The sequence below is a fragment of the Colobus angolensis genome, unplaced genomic scaffold (assembly GCF_000951035.1).
Source record: "Colobus angolensis palliatus isolate OR3802 unplaced genomic scaffold, Cang.pa_1.0 Scaffold23, whole genome shotgun sequence".
NCBI lineage: Eukaryota > Metazoa > Chordata > Mammalia > Primates > Cercopithecidae > Colobus > Colobus angolensis.
In genome coordinates, this window is record NW_012115488.1 from 9,341,567 (window position 1) to 9,362,353 (window position 20,787).

The 20,787-nt window shown below is 37.3% G+C and overlaps 1 protein-coding gene across 1 annotated transcript in view; it reads left to right on the top strand.

Moving 5' to 3' along the window:
• Positions 1–20,787, top strand: part of ADGRV1 (adhesion G protein-coupled receptor V1) — a 605,676-nt gene that overhangs the window by 114,922 nt on the left and 469,967 nt on the right. Inside the window, exons 22-29 of the mRNA XM_011944259.1 lie at positions 4,419–4,595; positions 8,335–8,515; positions 9,513–9,715; positions 10,353–10,482; positions 13,817–13,897; positions 15,606–15,745; positions 17,860–18,469; positions 20,032–20,247. Coding sequence (XP_011799649.1) covers positions 4,419–4,595; positions 8,335–8,515; positions 9,513–9,715; positions 10,353–10,482; positions 13,817–13,897; positions 15,606–15,745; positions 17,860–18,469; positions 20,032–20,247 — 1,738 coding nt within the window. The remainder of the gene's footprint in view (positions 1–4,418; positions 4,596–8,334; positions 8,516–9,512; positions 9,716–10,352; positions 10,483–13,816; positions 13,898–15,605; positions 15,746–17,859; positions 18,470–20,031; positions 20,248–20,787) is intronic.

The following is a 20,787-nucleotide window of genomic DNA, read 5'->3' on the forward strand; positions in this document are numbered from 1 at the left end:
GAGCTGCTGTGAGCTCCACCCAGTTGGAGCTTCCCAGCAGCTTTGTTTACCTACTTAAGCCTCAGCAATGGCGGGCGCCCCTCCCCCAGCCTGGCTGCTGCCTTGCGGTTAGATTGCAGACTGCTGTGCTAGCAATGAGGGAGGCTCCGTGGCTGTGGGACCCTCCCGGCCAGAGGTGGGTATAATCTCCTCTTGTGCCCGTTTGCTTAAAGTGCAGTATTGGGGTGGGAGTTACCGGATTTTCCAGGTGTTGTGTGTCTCACTTCCCCTGGCTTGGAAAAGGGATTCCCTTCCCCCTTGCGCTTCCCAGGGAGGCGATGCCTCACCCTGCTTCAGCTCTCACTGGTCAGGCTGCAACAGCTGACCAGCACCGATTGTCCGGCACTCCCTAGTGAGATGACCCCAGTACCTCAGTTGAAAATGCAGAAATCACCGGTCTTCTGTGTCGCTCGCACTGGGAGTCGGAGACTGGAGCTGTTCCTATTCGGCCATCTTGCTCCGTCCCCCTTGTGGTTTTTTTTAATGGACCCTTGACATTAGAAAGCTCTTTTATAACTTAAAAAGTTTACTTTATTGAACAAAATATTACTTCATTAAATTTTCTATAAAATGTTGATATATAGCATATAACTGTACATTCTTTTGTTAGATATGAATAGTGATTTTGTAAAACTGAAAATATTCAGGAAGCTATAGGTTTTGATGAAGGTTTTAGTAAATAAAAGTATAGTTAGGTAACTTTTCCCTGTAACTTTTGCAAGCAAAATCCTCATCTTAGGCCTAAATGCTGTTTGGTAATGCTTACTGACTTGATAAAAGTTTAAGTTTGTAAAAGAGACCATCATACATTTCTTAGTATCTCTTTGTATCTATTTATCTCATGCCTCTTGCTGAAAAGGGAAAAGATTTAATATTTACACATTAAGATTAATGGTTTATTAATTTAACTCATGAGATGTTATGATCTCCATTTTCAGAAGAGACTGCGAATGCTTGGTAAGTGGTAGAATGAGGAAGCTCAGGACTGTTTGACCTTAAAGCCATACTCTTTCCATCACACATTTGCTCATGTACCATTCTGCTAGCATGAAAATCCTGATGTAGATCCCTAAGTGGAAATTAAATCTGATGTTGTATTGACACGTGGGTCTCAAGTTGCATCCTCCTCTTCTATCCAACATCTTAAGGTTGGAGTGCCCCACCTTCAGGACAGTCAGTTCTGCCATGACATGATGAATGGATTCTTAAAAATCATCACACTGTGCCAGATGCATAATGAGAAACACAGAACTTATGGAAAAGATGGGGTTAGGAAAACACTGCTCAAGAACTTGGTCATTGACACTTAAAAAAAATAGGGACCTGATAAAAATGTGCACACTAAATATTTAATATTTATGGAACACAATAAATATGACATATTAATTTTAAAACTTTAAGTTTATTTGTAGAAGTGGGCATCAGAAGGATTGCAGCTTATGTGTTATTGTGAAATGATAGAATGAGCATTATCTAAAATTGGAGGAAAATTATAACACTAGATGTGGTTAAGTGTGGCTAGTAACACAGGTGTTGAACTGAGTAGCTGGTAGTTGTTGGAGGTATGTGTTTGAGGTTTGTGACTTGTTTCAGGTGGGCACAATTTTCTGTGTCCATCACGTTTCTTATGGATGAAATAACACTTATAAGCAAATGCAAGCTGCGGCTGTTTTCAAATTGTTCCCTAATATATTATCAATTGCATTGGAACAATTTCATGATTTCAATATAAGGGTTATAGCAGAATTAAATGTAATTGGTCCTCTTCTCTCCATCTACACTCCCCCTGTTCTCGCAACTGGTTTTCAAATACCATTTGTATAATTATACATTTATCCACCGATTTTATATGGCTTTAAATATCATTTATATATTGTTAACTTCCAAATTTATGATGTCAATCTCATCTTTTCTCTAAAATTCCAGACCCATTTCTTTAGTTACAACTTGATGCATTTCTAGTATGTTTATTTCGTAGACACTTCAAATTCGACATATTTTAAGCCCTTTTATTCTTACCCAAAACCTGTGTTTGACTCATACAGTAGGAAAGTCAAGCCCACTTCACAGATGCCTGGGCTTCATATGTTGCTACTTGCTGTAAGTGGGCTGATGCCTCTCTAGTGCTCTAATCAGAGGTGTTTCTTAAGGTCAGAGGGCAGAGCCGTAAACCGTCCACTTAGCCATTCATCTTTTGTGGTTAGAGAAATGGCCTGAAGTATGAAGCTACATTCAACCCTGAGCAGTGTTCATGGTGTAGTTGATTGGTCAGGTGCTTGGAAGAATCAAGACTAGAGACAAAAATGTTTCGAGAGGAGTCATGTGAATAGATTGCCAGGAGTCAACACTGAATATGTGGAGGTGTTTCCCAAAAGGTTCTCAACCGTGAAATCAGAGTAAGGCTCCACTGCATATCGGCCAGACTCTCCTTTGTCACCACAGTGCCATTATCAGCATGATGGCAGGGCTGGAGGTTATGCATAAGTCTGATAGCATGAGCTCCCTCTTACCAAGACTGATGTTGCAAGTGGTGGTTGCTGAATGTCCAAACAGTGAGCAGCAGAGACCAAAGCTAAGCACTTCTCAATAAACCATTTACTGGTACATTGATCCCAGCCAGACTTTATCACTTCAAAGGAAACAGCAGTTTATTCTTACTGGAATTAATACTTTAGCTAATGTATTTACTTTAGCCTCCTAATACATCCTAATACAAGCATCATCATCTGAAGGCATAAAGAATGCCAGCTTTAACCACATGGAGACCTGCATCACATGGCCTCAAAGGGACTAATATGAAGGAGGTGTAGCAATGGGTACGTAGTCATAGGGCTGATTCACTGGCCTCACCATATACCACGTTAACCTGAAGTAGCTGGCCTCCTCACACAATTAAATGGCCTGCTGAAGACCTAGCCATGGTGCTGGCTTAAGGATAGCTTCTTGGAAGGTTGAAGTATTGTCCTCCAAGATGCAGTATGTGCATTCAATGACTGGTATCTGTTTCTGTGCCCCCAGTAACTAGAATACACAGGCTCAGGAAACAGGAGGTAGAAGTGAGACTGACCCCTGTCTCTACTACTTTTAGTGACCTGCTGTCTGAATTTGTTTCCCACTTTAGGCTCCACTGGATTAGAAGTTCTGGTTCTGGCAGTGGGGCTGTGGGAAGAATGTGCCTGCTAGGAGACAACTGAGGGCACCACTGACCTATCAACTGGTTGTTTTGGGCCTCTCATGCCCATGGACCAGCAGGCAAATAAAAGAGTTGGAATGTTGCCCCAGGTGTACTTGATCCTCTTTACCATGAGAACACCTGGGTTGCTGTGCTGCTCAGTGAAACTCAGAGGATTTACTGCAACGTCTCCTGGTGACTCCACATTCATTGATAACTTTCGACTATTGTCGATTTGTAGACAAATCCCAAATCTGTCCTCTCCAAAATGTCAGCACCAAAATGGCTCTATCTTACGCTAATCAGAGATGCTTATGGTTCATATGGAAAATACAGAATGACATTCTATATATTAAAACGTGTGTTTTTATCTGTATTCATTTTTGGTTCTTTTTTCTCCAAATTATATATTTGCTAACATAAAAGTAAAATTGAATTGAGAAGCTGAGGATTTGACAGTAGGAAGGCCTTACTCTAAATGATATTCCAACTGCTTCCACCATAGAGTTTTTAAGAATTATCTTAAAGTGTTTAGATAAAAAGTTTTCCACTTGAAAAAAAACACCTCTAGGTTTATATGGTAAAAACACCAACAAATATATTAAGCATGGCATAAGATACCTTCTTTGATCTGACTGTTGTTCCCACACTAGGCATCTCTCAAGGCTCTCCCCATTTGGCACTTCATGCCCCCCTGCCAAAATGATACCACCAAATATACTATATTGCTTCTTATGTCTATGCCTAGAAAGTTCTCTCTGATGTCATGTTCCTCCCCCTACCCCGAATCCCCACCCTTATTTGGTCTGTCTGTGCTGAGCCCATTATAAAATTGCAAGTTTGTCTTTCTGTTTAGAATTATACTTATCCAGAAAAAGGACTATACATTAAAAAATATTTTGCAACCATACCATATGGCACAGTGGTTGGAACACAGAGATATCAATGAATGAATTACTTGTGCAGTTCAGAGATTATAATTCTTTTTCATTTATCTCTATAAAGGAATGGGAGAAAATGAATGATTGTAAATATTTCTTAGCAGTCAAAGTTTATCTGGGGGAATGCACAGGCCTCTTTAGTCCCTTTTAGAGAGGTAGAAAGTCATAGAATTAAGTTTATGGTAAAAGGATCTCATTAAAGCATTGTAATTTTGTCACTGATTTGAATTGCTATGCACTTATTAATAATTTCCATTCAATTTCAGATTGCAGAGGAGGGATCAACCATTTCTTGTGTGGTTGAGAGAACCAGAGGAGCTCTGGATTATGTGCATGTTTTTTACACCATCTCACAGATTGAAACTGATGGCATTAATTACCTTGTTGATGACTTTGCTAACGCCAGTGGAACTATCACATTCCTTCCTTGGCAGAGATCAGAGGTAAACCCTACCTTTTTTGTTCCTTTGAAAGCCTCCTGGAAAGCTTTTCCTGACATGTTTGTTCTGTAATTTCTTTGCAGCTTCTTGTTATGTAAGCAATTTAAAATATTTAGATTGTTAGGTATACATCATGGTATAAAATATTTTTGTGTTTATGCAAAAGAAAAATTACTAATTTTGAATAATGTGTGTTTCTGTTTAGTTTATGAATCCCAATATAATAAATATCGTATAACTGACAGGTATATTTCTATGGATTTTTTGTTATTACTGATGCACTGGGAACCCACAGAATTCTTTTATTACTATTATTATTATTATACTTTAAATTCTAGGGTACATGTGCACAACATGGAGGTTTGTTACATATGTATACATGTGTCATGTTGGTTTGCTGCACCCATCAACTCATCATTTACGTTAGGTATTTCTCCTAACACTATCCTACAACAGGCCCCAGTGTGTGATGTTCCGCTCCCTGTGTCCACGTGTTCTCATTGTTAAACTTCCATTTATGAGTGAGAACATGTGGTGTTTGGCTTTCTGTCCTTGTGATATTTTGCTGAGAATGATGGGAAACCACAGGAATTCTTTTTTTGTTTTTTTTTGAGACAGAGTTTCGCTCTTGTTGTGCAGTGGTGTGATCTCGGCTCACTGCAACATCCGCCTCCTGGGTTCAAGCGATTCTCTTGCCTCAGCCTCCCAAGTAGCTGGGATTACAGGCATGCGCCACCATGCCTGGCTAATTTTGTATTTTCAGTAGAGATGGGGTTTCTCCATGTTTCTCAGGCTGGTCTCAAACTCCCGACCTCAGGTGATCCGCCCGCCTCGGCCTCCCAAAGTGCTGGGATTACAAGTGTGAGCCACCACGCCCAGCCCAGAATTCTTAATGGTAGTCTTCTAATCAGCCAGTGAGAAATTCTTATAACTGTAATCTCGTTTTATTTGCATTAAACTTGGAGAGATGAGGGTTTTTTAAATATATATTTCAAGAGTAAAGGTGACGTCAGTTTCATAAAAAAACTTTCCACGAACAAGAGTCACATGTCTGAATATATACTTCATAAATAAATGATACTTTTTATAAGTGAGATTGGGATGAGGCTTTCTCCTCTATCAGAATATTTAAGTATTGATCATGTTGGAATATGCATGTCAATATAATTTTTACATTAAAATATAAATCTTATAAGTCATCAGGGATACATAGCAAACTAAGTTAAGGTTTGTAAATAATAAGTAATTTTTGAGGACACTTTTGAGGGATTTAGAAGTTAGTTGGATTAAAAAAAATTGAGGGAAGGTTTAAAATGTTAAGATCTAAAGAATAAAAGCTAAGGAAACGTGACCAAATTTCTATAATTTGGTGGAATAAGGTAGCAAATTAAATAGTGTAACAGCAGAAGTTCCTTGATACTAGTCTGCGGACAGGCCCATGATAAAAGTTTTACTAGTACTTTACCATTGTTTTATTAAATTAAATTTATATACATTTTGAAAGAGATAAGAGTTAATCAAATTTAGTAATTAAAACAGTTCTAAATGTTCCAGTCAGGTATCATATAAAATATTTTGACTGGACATGATGGTGTGCACCTGTAGAGTAAACTACTTGGGGGCTGAGGTGGAAGGATAGCTTGGTCCTGGGAGGTTGAGGCTGCAGTGAGCTGTGATCACACCAGTGCACTCCAACCTGGGCAACAGAGCCAGACCTTATCTCATATATATTTGATTACCTAAGTTAACAATTTCTTTTTCCCTTAGTTCATGAGTTCTGTGGTTTAGGTAGTACATGTTATTTTTGCACTTCTCTGAACACATTGGCTGTGTCATGTATTACTCCTTAATTTAAAATATGATTAAAATGTACATTAAAAGCCAAATTTAAGTTTGAACTCAGATCTAGTGAACCAAAATCTCCAGAAAAAGAACATTAAAAAAAAAAAAAAAAGGTCTCCAGGTGCTTTTAGGACCAATGATTAGTATTTTGGAGACTGTATTTGGATTTAGAGTTTGTTTTCAGACAGTTGTCACTCCTTTCTGGGAGAAACCAGGAAGTCACCATTCTTACTTACATAGCCTCTCTGTTTCTTACTCTTCATGTTAAGTGCCTCATCAGGCCTGCATCTTCTCTCTCTAGACAAATCTCAAATCTAACAATTTTTCCACATCTCTTTTGTTACTGTATTAGTTCAGAATTTTATCATTTCTGGTCAGTCACCTCCTAACTTATCCTTTTTTGTTTTGTGCACTCTGTTTATTATGCCATGGTACTTATTCTAAAGCAGAATGCTCATTTGGTCAGTCCTCTGCTTATGATTCTTCAATTTATCTCCACTTTCTATGGAATGAAGTCCAAGTGTTTTATGATAGCATAAAAGATCCCTATGATTTGGCTCCTGATTATTCATTCAGCCTCATGTTTTCCTCTTGACTGGTGGTCTGATTGCAGATGCCGTGTTCTTTCATGTCTCCTTGCCTTTGTCAGTATTGTGTCTTTTGTTTGGAGTGTCCTTTCCCGTTGTTATTTACAACTATAAGTGATCAATCAGAATTTGCTTCAAACACGTCTGCTGTAAAACCTTACCAGGTAGAGTTAGTTTCTTCATCACTTTATTTTGTACAGAACTCTATCATGATATTTTCGCATTGGATTTTAAGTGATTTCCTATAGATCTGTCTCCTGTGATAGATTAGGACTGGGGCCATGTCTACCCCCAGCATACTGCATATATCGAAACATGTTTGTTTGATTAATAAAGGAGAAATTGTTTTTTCACTTTAAATTTTGAGTTAAATTTTGTAGAGCATGGCTGAGTTATTCCTATTCCTTTTATAACCTTTTTTGGATTAATTGCTTGTGCTGGACTCCTAAGGCCCATTGTGAATCTACTTTCTAAAATACTACTCCTGAGCACGTCAGGCTCTCCTTAGGCAGACACTAGACACAGGTACATTGCCCTTGCTTCTTATCCTATCACATCTCATCATAGAACTTGCAGTTTCTTAATTGGGAAGTCTCTACCTGATGTTGGTAATACCATGGTCTTTAGTACAAAAAATATATGATATATTGGTAAATCAACATATTATATATGATGTGATATTGATGCATGTATAGGCTACTGTCAGAAAATGCTACTGCTCAGCACCTGCCTTAGTCTGTTGGGACTGTTATAACAATATACCTTAGACTGAGTAACTTATAAAGAACAAAAAGTTACTGCTCACAGTTTTGGAGACTGGGAAGTCTGAGAGCAGGGTGCCTGTAGATTCTGTGTCTGGTGAGGGCTTACTCTGCTTCAAAGATTTGGTGCCTTCTCAATATGCCCTCCTCACGGTGAAAGGGGTGAAGAAGCTCCCTCAACACTAATTCTTTCATGAGGGCTCTATCCTCAAGCCTTCATCACCTCCTGAAAACCCCACCTTTTAATAACACTACTTAGGGGAATAGATTTTAACATAGGAATTTGGGGGGCAGGAGGACAAGACATTCAGACTATAGCAGCACCCATTATTTTAAAGGAATTAATCTATTCAGACTTCTCTTTCTCTGTATATGTCTGTATGCACACATACGCACACACACATACAGTGTTTTAATGTTTAAATTTATGCAGAAATAAGTCTTATGTGGTAACTTCTTTTAAATATAATTTAGTTGCCTTTTGAATTTTCTTCTGGTAAGTAATTTCTAAATGCCTCATTGCTTAGTGCCTCAGGATATTTATATTTATAGGTTCTGAATATATATGTCCTTGATGATGATATTCCTGAACTTAATGAATATTTCCGTGTGACGTTGGTTTCTGCAATTCCTGGAGATGGGAAGCTAGGCTCAGCTCCTACCAGTGGTGCAAGCATAGATCCTGAAAAGGAAACGACCGATATCACCATCAAAGCTAGTGATCATCCATATGGTAACCTGCTCCTTTTGCAAGAAAAATCTTCTCTTCTCTGGGTGTACTTAGTTTTGTTAAGAACTTCTTAAGGCACTTTTTGCAAATGATGGAAGTAGAATGCCTTCGACCTCCTGATTTCTAAACTCTTTAACTTGTACGCTGCCATTTTGAAGGATATTGTTTATGAGAGAAAATATAAAGATCAGTTTCCAAACTTCAATAATGTATTTTGAAAAGTTTTTGCCCAATTATTAAAATGGAACAAATTATTTCTGTTCATAGCTATCAAATTTCTTTATTAATTATCCTATGGTGATTTGTTAACACATAAGTGAAAAACTTTGTAATTTATATTTTATTAAGCTTCAAGAAGTGAAGCTATCACTCTATATTAATTTCTTTTTGTCTTATAGTAAATAGTGACAATTTTCTTGATTGGGGAACTATCACAGATGTCTGTCCTAGTAAATTGAGAATGTTTTCTGTGTTGAAAAATAGTATTTCTTCTACAGGAATGAATCAAGAACATCTGTTAAAAGGTTTGGGTAGAAATCTTGAGAGACTCTTCACCTTTAGTTTTCATAGTTAAGTTTTATTTGTTTGTTGATTTGTTTGTTTTTAAGTGTTGCAACTCCTTTAAGGTGCCATTTAACCTGTTCTACTATATGTTCTAGAATGATTTCTGGAGATTCTAATAAAATATGAGTAAAAGTTAGAAAATATATATTTTAAAATGCAATCAATATTCCTGCTATTGATGCTGCTGTGGGAAGAAAAGCTTTCTTTGAGTAGAGACATGGAAAATTAACAATTTAACTTTCATTATTCTGAAAGCTTATGAATATATTCTGTGTCAAAAGCATGTCAGTTAAATCTTTGCTAAAATATTTTCTAAATAAAGGCCCTCAGATTTTTGGCCTGGTGATCAAAATAATTGTGTAAGATCGCTTTAATTGAATAAGAAATTATTGCACAGTTCATTGGGAGAATGCCCTGGCCCCTTTGTCTCCACTAGGCTTGCTGCAGTTCTCCACAGGGCTGCCTCCTCAGCCTGAGGACACAATGACCCTGCCTGCAAGCAGCGTTCCACATATCACCGTGCAGGAGGAAGATGGAGAAATCAGGTTATTGGTCATCCGTGCACAGGGACTTCTGGGAAGGGTGACTGCGGAATTTAGAACAGTGTCCTTGACAGCATTCAGTCCTGAGGATTACCAGGTAATTCACTCAGTCCTTTTGAAGTTGTATTTGCACTTGTAAAACAGACATAATCCTTCTCTGGAAAGGATTTACCCTGTACTTGGAACATGGTGACTCATGCCTGTAATCCTAGCGCTTTGCAAGGCCAAGGTGAGAGGATTGCTTGAGGCCAAGAGTTGTTGACCAACGTGGGCAACGTAGCCAGTCACTTTCTCTACAAAAACAGAAAAAAAAAAAAAAATTAACTGGGTGTGGTGGTGCACACCTGTTGTCCTAGCTACTCTGGCGGCTGAGGTAGGAGGATTGCTTGATCCTAGGAGTTCAAGGCTGCAGTGAGCTATGATCCCATCACTGAGCTCCAGCATTGGTGACATTGTGAGACTCTGTCTCTAAAAAATAAAATAAAATAAAATAAAAAAGAAAAAAGAAATAATCTACTTTATCTAATTGGAGAATATTTATTTAGAATTTACGTTGAACACTATTCATACACACTGAAGTGTTTTCAATTTTTTATTTTACTTGTCTTCTGAGTATTTATAATAATTTGGGATATAACAAACATTCTGATTTTACAAATTCATATACAGAATGATTGTAATCTATTCGTATACAGAATGATTGTAATCTAATGGATCAATCTTTTATATTTCAGAATGTTGCTGGCACATTAGAATTTCAACCAGGAGAAAGATATAAATACATTTCTGTAAACATCACTGATAATTCTATTCCTGAACTGGAAAAATCTTTTAAAGTTGAGTTGTTAAATTTGGAAGGAGGAGGTAAGGCTGGTAATGCAAAAATATTAAATATTTGCTTGTCTCCCCATGCTGATGACAGTAGATTCCTTTAGGGAAGTATGTTCCTTTGAATTAATCTTACTTAAATAAATGAATAAATTATTAGTTTTCGGAGAAGGCAGCCTGAAAGTTAATAATTGCTTAAGATACATGATAATGTATACCATAATATATGTGGTAATATAATCTATATGAATCATTTTTGATTGATAATTCCTTTCTTGGTAAAAAGAAAATCCTCCTCTTTACATACACTTTTAGTATTAGTCTTATAAATTAATATTCAACTCATAGTTTCACATTGATATACTTTCGCTATGAAGTTTGGTTAATTCTGAGTAATATCTCTGTTTATTATATGGACAGCATGTTTGTGCTGCTTTTTTCTCGCTTATTATTACCCACTGATATTTTTCTAGAAGAGATGTGCTTTTAGAATGAAACGTGTAAGTGTACTAAGTCACTAGATTACAGGTTTCATTCATGGTAGGTTCCCCTAAGATCACCTCTCTCTTTTCCGTTTTTTTGCTATAGCTCTGCTAGGTCAATCTACAGATATAACAGTGTAAAATCTAGTCCTTTTGGATGATCTATTATCAGTTGATTATTAATAAAAGAAGTCAACAATGCCTTAACTTCAATTTTGCTTTTCAGAAAGCTCTGATAATCAAGGGTTATTGGAATCAAACTTATTTCATGACAAAACTCATCTGTAGTAAGTGAGGCTATTGGTAATATGTATCCCAATTAGATGCAGTACTTCTTTGCAAAAGTGTTGTGTTTATCAGGTGCTACTGGGAGTGTTATGGAATACGTACGATATGCATTGTATTACCTATGTAAGTACAAGAAATTGAGAGATGATGTGGTGTTTATCAGAACAGTCCCTTTCATTACAAAACCTGGTATCATTATCTCATTATTATTTATTATTTTGATGAAGAAAGCTATAGTATATAAGCCATCCAAAGGAAAAATTGATATGACTGAGATATTAAAGTTGTCTTTATGTATAAAGTAGGTATTTGGGGTAAATATGCAAAAATTTTTCTTTCCTATGTTCCCAAATCTCAGGTGCGAGCAAGGAGACCAAGCCAGTGTTTGGGAGCAGGGAAATGGTTAAACAGTGTTGAGCTTGGCTGAATGCATAAAACATTAGAAATGTGCTGTCTAGTAGGTGGCATATAAAAATACCAGCTTTTCTTGTCTTCCAGAGACAAGTCCTTGCATCTCCAAATCACTATTTGCATTACTAAAAAGGTTACTATAAAATATTTGAAAAGTTGCCTTTTGTATCACTTATAGCTAAAAATCCTTATGTAACAGAAAGAGAAAATGTTAGTCACCATTAGCTAATACTGATTAATAATTGTACATGAAATGTTATTGAGATGATAATAATACTTGTGATTATATGACCACTTATAGTGATACTTCTTATATTATTGAGAAATTTCTCCCCATATCTCTAGAATATGCATTGTTATATATTAATTGGACTTGAACACCCACTAGAAAACCAACCTTTCAGTTTCATAGGAAGCAATAGTGGCAGAGAATCTGATTTATCCCTCAGTGAGTTGGGATTGGAGGAAAAGGAATTTATACAATGACCTCTACTCCTGGACTCATATGTAGGGACTGTCTAACATGTCAAGTAGCTTATAGAGCTAAATTCTTTGGAGAGTCAAGGACTTATTTCATGCTTTTTAACTATAAAACTGATGAAACTGATGATTCTACATAAGGTAGCCACAACCTGAATAGACGTCTTACACTAGCCAAAGTATATATGGTGTTGAACTTCTTTTTTTATGACTTCTGGGTAATGTGGGAGCAAGGCCATGTACCAGATATTTACTGGAAATCCATTTTGCCTTTTGGATCTGTGTGATGATTTCAGGTTCCTGGTGCTGTACATTCTCATATCTGATATATCCCAGTCCTACTGACAGGCAAAAATACAGGGCAAAAGGAGAAGAGAGGGCAGATCTTAAACTAGCATGTCAATCAAGGATATTGGTAGAAACATATATGTATGGATGTGGCTTTGCTATTTTTACTCTCCTTCTATTGCTATCATCACTGCCCTTCCTATCTTCTTTGTTTGCAAACATTTGGTAAAATAATGGTTGGGGTACAAGATGTATTAGAGGGGAAGGTATAACCATTTTCTCTTTATTATGGCCAAAGTGCTTTATATTTTATATTTTGATAATAGTATTTATTTTCCATTATTTTATTTGATCTTTACAACTCTTAGTCCATTTCATGCTGCTATAACAGAATACCACAGACTGGGCAATTTATAAACAATAGAAGTTTACATGGCTCATGGTTCTCGAGGCTGGAAAGTCCAATATTGGGTGACTGCATCCTTGTAGGGCATTCTTGATACATCATAACATAGTGGAAGGCTCCACATGGTCAGAGAATGCATATGAGAGGGCAAGAGAGGACTGAATTTGCTTTTACAAGAAATCCATTCTTGCAATAATGAACCCACTCCCAGGATACCAGCATTAATTTATTCATGAGGGCAGAGGTGTCATAACCTGATCACCCCTTAAAGTTCCCAGTTATCAACATGGTTGCATTTATGATTAAATTTCCAACATGCGAACTTTGGGGAACCCATTCAAACCATAGCAGCAACATATCTATAAAAGATAGCACCTTTCATAGGTGAGGAGACTGAGATACCAAGAAGTTTTGTGACTTGCTGAAATTTTTACAGCTGGCATCTTTCACAACCAGGAAAGCAGAATATTTAGATGGCTTGTCTAGTACTCTTTCCACAATGCCGGTGGCCAGAGGGTGATCAAGTTTGAGAATGGTAAATAATTGTGGTGGGGATTTGAATGTGTGGATGGAAGGAAAGGTTAGATGCATTTCCCAATATTGAACTGGTTGTTGCAAATGGTGAGGTGATTATCATAGGCATATTAGGCCTAAGCGTGTGATTACATAATCAGATAAATATATTTTAAATATCTAAGATATTAGAAAATAATTTACATTGCTGCAATAAAAGTGAAAATTTAAAAATTGTACTAGATTGGCAGAAATGGGAAGTAACAATTACAGTCTACATGGAGTATTTCATGAAACTGTGAATGAAATTTTGATAATTTGATAGCTTGACTGGTGCTATAATTTTGCTATTTAAAATGATCCGTTTCCTGTGGAAGAAAGCATGTTATTGGGTTAATACTACTGCATTTTCCTCTTTGCTTGATATGTTTTAAGACCTCTCAATTTTCTCATTGTGTCAATGTGTGTTGTGTGGGTTGTGTCTCTGTGTCTCCTTGTGAAGTAGCTGAACTCTTTAGGGTTGATGGAAGTGGTAGTGGTGATGGGGACATGGAATTCCTCCTTCCAACTATTCACAAACATGGTAAGCAGCTTTTCTAAGGTCCTTTACTATTATACGTTTTAATTTTAACTTCTCGTTTTAGAGACAATACTGACCACTTATTGACATATTGACACCTACTATGTATAGGTCCTTTACATATTTTGTCTCATTAACTGTCACAGCAACTTTATGAAGGATAATTTACTTCATGTTGTAGTCACCCAGCTAGAAAGGAATCAAGTCAGAATCACATCCCTGTCTGCTTCCAAAACCTAGACTCTCCTTCCTGTATGAACCTAATGCAGTTTCCTGATTGTAATTGTGATAGAAATTTCACTTGAATGTCATTGATAAAAATGATTGTTTGGAAACATTTTACATAGCATCAAATACCTAAAAAGAGGTCAATAGAAAATTTGTATTTTCATTTTAAATACATCGCACTTATTCTCTGTACAAAAAGAACTATGAATCCTTATATGTAAAATTTAATCAGAACAAATGGGGAGTAATCCCAGCACTTTGGGAGGCCAAGGCGGGCTGATCACCTGAGCTCAGGAGTTCGCGACCAGCCTGACCAACATAATGAAATCCTGTTTCTACTAAAATTACAAAAATTAGCCAGGTATGGTGGCATGTACCTGTAATACCAGCTATTCGGGAGGCTGAGGCAAGAGAATCTCTTGAACCTAGGAGGCAGAGATTGAGCGAACCAAGATTGCATCACTGCACTCCACGCTGGGTGGCAGAGCAAGACTCTGTTCTCAAAGAGAACAAAAAAAAAAAGAAAGAAAGAAAGAAATGGGAAAAGGAAATTAGGAAGAAAATAAATGGATAGTTGGCAGTTAATGAGGGTGATACTGAAAAGAGGATGCCTTTTGAAGTAGATTTATATACAAACATGATTCAGCTTTTTACCTCAAATATTTTTTCACACGTGAAAGCGTACTTAGAATATTTGTTTCTTGAAGAACAGCATTTTCTAATCCTCAAATCCTTCTTTTTTCACAATGTCAGATTTTATATTTTAGTGTCAGAACTCAATGATTTCACCCCCTTCATTCCTATCTTCCATCAATGCCTAATGCAACCTCTGTAGTTAATTACTCTGTTACTTTTAGAATTGTTCATTTTCTAGTCTGCAGACATTAATGCAATATAAAATTTGAACAGTCTTTTTAGGAAAAAATTAAATGCTGCTTTAGATCTTGGCATCTTTTTAGCTGCCAAATGGGACTATTTAGGATCAGGAGAGAGAGATTTATAGCATCATCCCATGATGAAAAAATAGGCCTAGAATTCATGCACATTGGAAACCAAGAATCCGTTCAGCCAGAATGACTAAAATCATAGGGAAACTACTTATTATTTCATGAAGGTAAGAGTCATTTTGGCTCAAGTTCTTTTGAGGTCAGCAAAGGTCGTGGGAGACCTTCCTCATATACTCAGTGTGGAAGAATGTTCTCTTTCATAGAGATGAAAAAGAAAAACAAGTTTTCCTTATTCATCTCCAAGTGCTTATGCAGCACTTGTACATCACATTGGTGCCAAAGTAGAGAAAGGTCATAAAAGCATGAATATGTGTGACACCCATTTGTGTCTGCCTTTCTTTCTAAAACAAATTAGAATGTACTCAATGAATGTACGGACTCTTTTCAAAAAGTTGTTCCTTGGCTTTTCCTTTGGTTTGTAAATTACTCATTAACATTTTTTTTTTTTTTCTATTTGTTGGAACTTGTTCATGCAGCCGGTCTAGGAGTGGCTTCCCAAATTCTAGTGACAATTGCAGCCTCTGACCATGCTCATGGCGTATTTGAATTTAGCCCTGAGTCACTCTTTGTCAGTGGAACTGAACCAGAAGATGGGTATAGCACTGTTATATTAAATGTGAGTACCTTTTCTTCCTTCATTCCTAGACATTTTCTGTTGTTTTAAAAACTGTACTATGTTATGAAAGTGTGTTTTATGTTTTCTGTTTTTTTGTGTAGGCCTAGGGGAATGAGCCTGTTGGCACAGGCAATACAAATTGGTGATCGAACAGTGATTTGGCGTTTATTTTTGTCTTTAGTGTTGCACATGGAGTCATTGTTTAATTCTGAGGATCCTCGACCCTTTAAGGAATATAATGGAGCTGTACTACAAGTATTTATCTTACGTAGATTTTTGTGTTTTTTCAGATGGGCTGTAGTAACAAACATCCCTAAAGTATCAATGGCTGGTACAAGAAAGATTTGTTTTTCTTTTTCTTTCTTTTTTTTTTTTTTTTTTCTTTTTTGGAGACGGAGTTTCACTCTTGTTGCCCAGTGGAGCGCAATGGCATGATCTCAGCTCACCACAACCTGCACCTCCTGGGTTCAAGCGATTCGCCTGCCTTAGTCTCCCAAGTATCTGGGATTACAGGCATGCGTCACCATGCCCGGCTGATTTTGTATTTTTAGTAGAGACAGGGTTTCTCCATGTTGGTCATGCTGGTCTAAAACTCCCAACCTCAGGTGATCCACTCGCCTTGGCCTCTCAAAGTGCTGGAAAAGATTTGTTTTTCATTCACAGTATGTATATGTCCAACTTAAGTTAGCAAGGGGCACTGATTATTAGATACTTTAGGTACCAAGGCTATATCTCAGCAGGTGCTTTTATCTTCTTGGTGGAAGGAAATGTGGATGTGAAGAACAGCATGCCAGCTCTTATAGCTTCTTTCTGGAAGTGATTTACGTCATTTCTGCTTAACTTCCTTGGTCAAAGCAGGTCTCCTGGCTGTGCCTAATGTCAGTGGATGAAGTGCAGTCCTATCCTGACTCTCTCCCATAAGGAAAGACAATCTAAAACATGGGTGAACTATCTATAATAGTAACTCTCTATGATATATGTGTGTGTTTGTATGGCTACTCTGCTTTGTTCCAGTAGAAATTAAGAAGGATTCATTGTTCAGTGACTCACAGGAGCTAACTACTTGCTCAGCTTCCATATGAATAATGAAGAAACATCACTCAAACATATCCTTCTGTACTACTATGGCAGATTTTCAATAAACTATTGTGCGATAAATTGAACAACCTTAGAAAGGATAACTAATGACTCAGGAAAGATTAAAAAAAGCATTAAGGGAAAGGATCAACTTTTTATAAAATTACTGTCTAATTTTATTTTGATGTAACCATCATATTTCAAGAACAAATAAAAATTACTCTTAGTTGGGATTTACTTGGATACATTTTTAAGCTTTTCATTGTTAACATATAAATTTTTAGGCTTTTGACGGAAGCATATCTTCCTTCTTAAATATATTTTCTTATACTTTGGGTCAAATATGTTTTTTGGTGAGTTTGTTTGCATAATATATTGAAGATAAAAGTAAATGTGATTTGTTTTAAAATGAGTTTGACAACTCACTTTTCAGAAAACACCATTTATATATAACTTGCAATGAAATATATACCATTTTTGCAGCGATTGTGAAAACTTTTATGAGTGTGCCTAAATGTAATTCATTGTTAATCACATTTTATTTATTGGGGATAAAATAAAAGATACACAAAAGGTAGTTATAATTTGAATAGAAGCTACATTTTTTCATCAATGTATATTTTCCCGCAACAATCACTTTGAAATTTTTATTTCAACTGTTTTTTATTTTTTATTTTTAAGAGATAGAGTCTTGCTGTGTTTTCCAGGCTGGAGTGTGGTGGCACCATCATAGCTGACTGTAACCTTGAAGTCCTGGGCTTCAGTAACCCTCCTGTCTTGGTCTCCTGAATAACTGGGGCTATAGGCATGTGCCACTGCACTCGGCACAGTCACTTTTTAAATATCCTCCATTTATAAGACTCTCTGTGGGCCTTCAAAGATGGATAGTATATGACCCCTGCCTGCAGCAGTCTTGTAGTCTGGAGAAGAACTTATATAAAATAAAATTGTGCTGCTATCATTAGTGTATTTATAAGTCTCTAAGTAACTGGCTTTACTCTCTCTTTTAATAGATTTTAATATGAGATATTTTGTAGGTTATAAGACATCATGGAACTCTGTCTCCAGTGACTTTGCATTGGAACATAGACTCTGATCCTGATGGTGATCTCGCCTTCACCTCTGGCAACATCACATTTGAGATTGGGCAGCCGAGCGCCAATATCACTGTGGAGATATTACCTGACGAAGACCCAGAACTGGATAAGGCATTCTCTGTGTCAATCCTCAGTGTTTCCAGTGGTTCTTTGGGAGCTCATATTAATGCCACATTAACAGTTTTGGCTAGTGATGATCCATGTGGGGTATTCATTTTTTCTGAGAAAAACAGACCTGTTAAAGTCGAGGAAGCAACCCAGAACATCACACTATCAATAATAAGGTTGAAAGGCCTCATGGGAAGAGTCCTTGTCTCATATGCAACACTAGATGATACGGAAAAACCACCTTATTTTCCACCCAATTTAGCGAGAGCAACTCAAGGAAGAGACTATATACCAGCTTCTGGATTTGCTCTTTTTCGAGCTAATCAGAGTGAGGCAACAATAGCTATTTCAATTTTGGATGATGATGAGCCAGAAAGGTCCGAATCTGTCTTTATCAAACTACTCAACTCTACTTTAATAGCGAAAGTACAGAGTCGTTCAAGTAAGTATCCCTTAGTGTGTTATTATTATTGGCCATCAGAATCCTGAAACAATCAATTTTAAATTTTATTTAATAGAGAATTCTATAAAAAAATAGTAAACTCTAACTTTGAAAGTGTCCTCTTTCAACAGTTTACCTGTAAGGCAACTGGAAGCCAGACACATTTTTTTCTTCAAGATTATGTTTTAAAAGTCAGTAGAAAGTAGGACAGGAACTTTAAAATTATCTAGCATACTCTATTATGACAGGGTTGATGTAGTCTTGAGGCTGACTCTGATTTCTGAATGAGTGGATTCGTCCACTGGGGTTGCTGTAACAAACTGCCATAAACTGGGTGGCTTAGAAACAACAGAAATTTTTCCTCATGGTTCTGGAGGCTGGGAAGTGCCACGATTAAGGTGCCAGCAGATTCAGTGTCTGGTGAGAGGCTGCTTCCTGGGTCTTGTGGAGGGTTGAGGGGTCTCTGTCTCTCTCAGGCCTCTTTTACATGGGCACTAACCCCATTTACAAGGGTCTCACCTCCTTAACCTAATCACCTTCAAGGGCTCCACCTCTTAATACTATCACCACAGGGATTAGGATTCAAATATATGAATTTTGAGGTAGGAGGACTTCAGACCATAGCAACAAAGTAGTTCAGTGACAATATTAATTAAGAATGGGCAGTGCAGAACAGGTTTGTCAGGGAAGAAAGCGAAGTGGTTAAAGAGGCAGTAATTTGGAGTATGATGATTTGCGGCTAGTTTTTGAGGTCAAGGAACTAAATTAGTTTCCTTCTCAGTCTTGTAACTGAAATGCTGTTTTGTTTTAATGGCACAGTGAACTAATTAGAAGAGCATCATTCTGTAGATTTCATCATTATCTGTTTTAATATTATGTAAAGCGATGATTATACTCTAATGATTTTTTCCTTTTTGATAACTTTTCAACACGTATTAAAATATTTCTGTAGGTAACTGTTCTTTTGTTATAGATTCTATAATAAAAATTTCTCCAGAATGTAAGCTACAATAGAGCAGGGACATTCCATTTAGTTTATTTTTGAATCCTGAATGTCTAGATTAATGCTGGTGCATATTAAACAATACATATTCTTAAATATAAATAGTAGGGCCGAGCGCGGTGGCTCACGCCTGTCATCCTGGCACTTTGGGAGGCCGAGGCAGGTGGATTGCCTGAGCTCAGGAGTTCCAGACCAGCCTGGGCAACATGGTGAAACCCCATCTCTACTAAAATACAAAAGAAATTAGCTGGGCATGGCAGCGTGTGCCTGTGGTCGCAACTACTCAGGAGGCTGAGGCAGGAGAATTGCTTGAACTCAGGAGGTGGAGGTTGTGGTGAGCCGACATGGCATCACTGCGCTCCAGCACTCCAGCCTGGGTGATAGAGTGAGACTCCATCTCTATAAATAAATTAATTAATTAAATAAATAGTAGAGGGAAAACCCCAAATGAGAGTCCTGTTTGACTGATGGAATCTTGCTGAGGTTTCTTGATGACTTTTGGCCAGTTCTTAGAATTTTGATAGCTTTCTGTGTTCTATTTGGATCTTCTGTCTTTCAGTTCCAAATTCTCCACGTCTTGGGCCTAAGGTAGAAACTGTTGCACAACTAATTATCATTGCCAATGATGATGCATTTGGAACTCTTCAGCTCTCAGCACCAGTTGTCCGAGTGGCAGAAAATCATGTTGGACCCATTATCAATGTGACTAGAGCAGGAGGAGCATTTGCAGATGTCTCTGTGAAATTTAAAGCTGTGCCAATAACTGCAATAGCTGGTAAGAAAAGACATCTAAAAAGCAGTACATACAGAGGGACATATGCACAGAGGGACATGTATCCTTGATTAACAAAACCTCTCAAAGTTGCAATTAGGATAATCAACTAGAAAACTAGAAATACTCTTGTGTCTTTTTCAAGGGACAAATCTAGAGTCTTTTGTTTGTTTGTTTGTTTTTGGATTTTTTTGTTTTTGAGATAGAGTCTCGCTTGATTTTACAATTTTGCTTTGTTTTGTTTTGAGATTGAGTCTTGCTCTGTCACCCAGGCTGCAGTGCAGTGGTGTGACCTTGGCTCACTGCAACGTCCACCTCCCGGGTTCAAGCGATTCTCCTGCCTCAGCCTCCCAGGTAGCTGGGACTACAGGTGTGTGCCACCATGCCCAGCTAATTTTTGTATTTTTAGTAGAGATGGGGTTTTACCATGTTGGCCAGGATGGTCTGGATCTGTGACCTCATGATCTGCCCACCTTGGCCTCCCAAAGTGCTGGTAGAGTTTTTATATATTTATGACATTGAACTCGTAGATGTAGCAAAAAG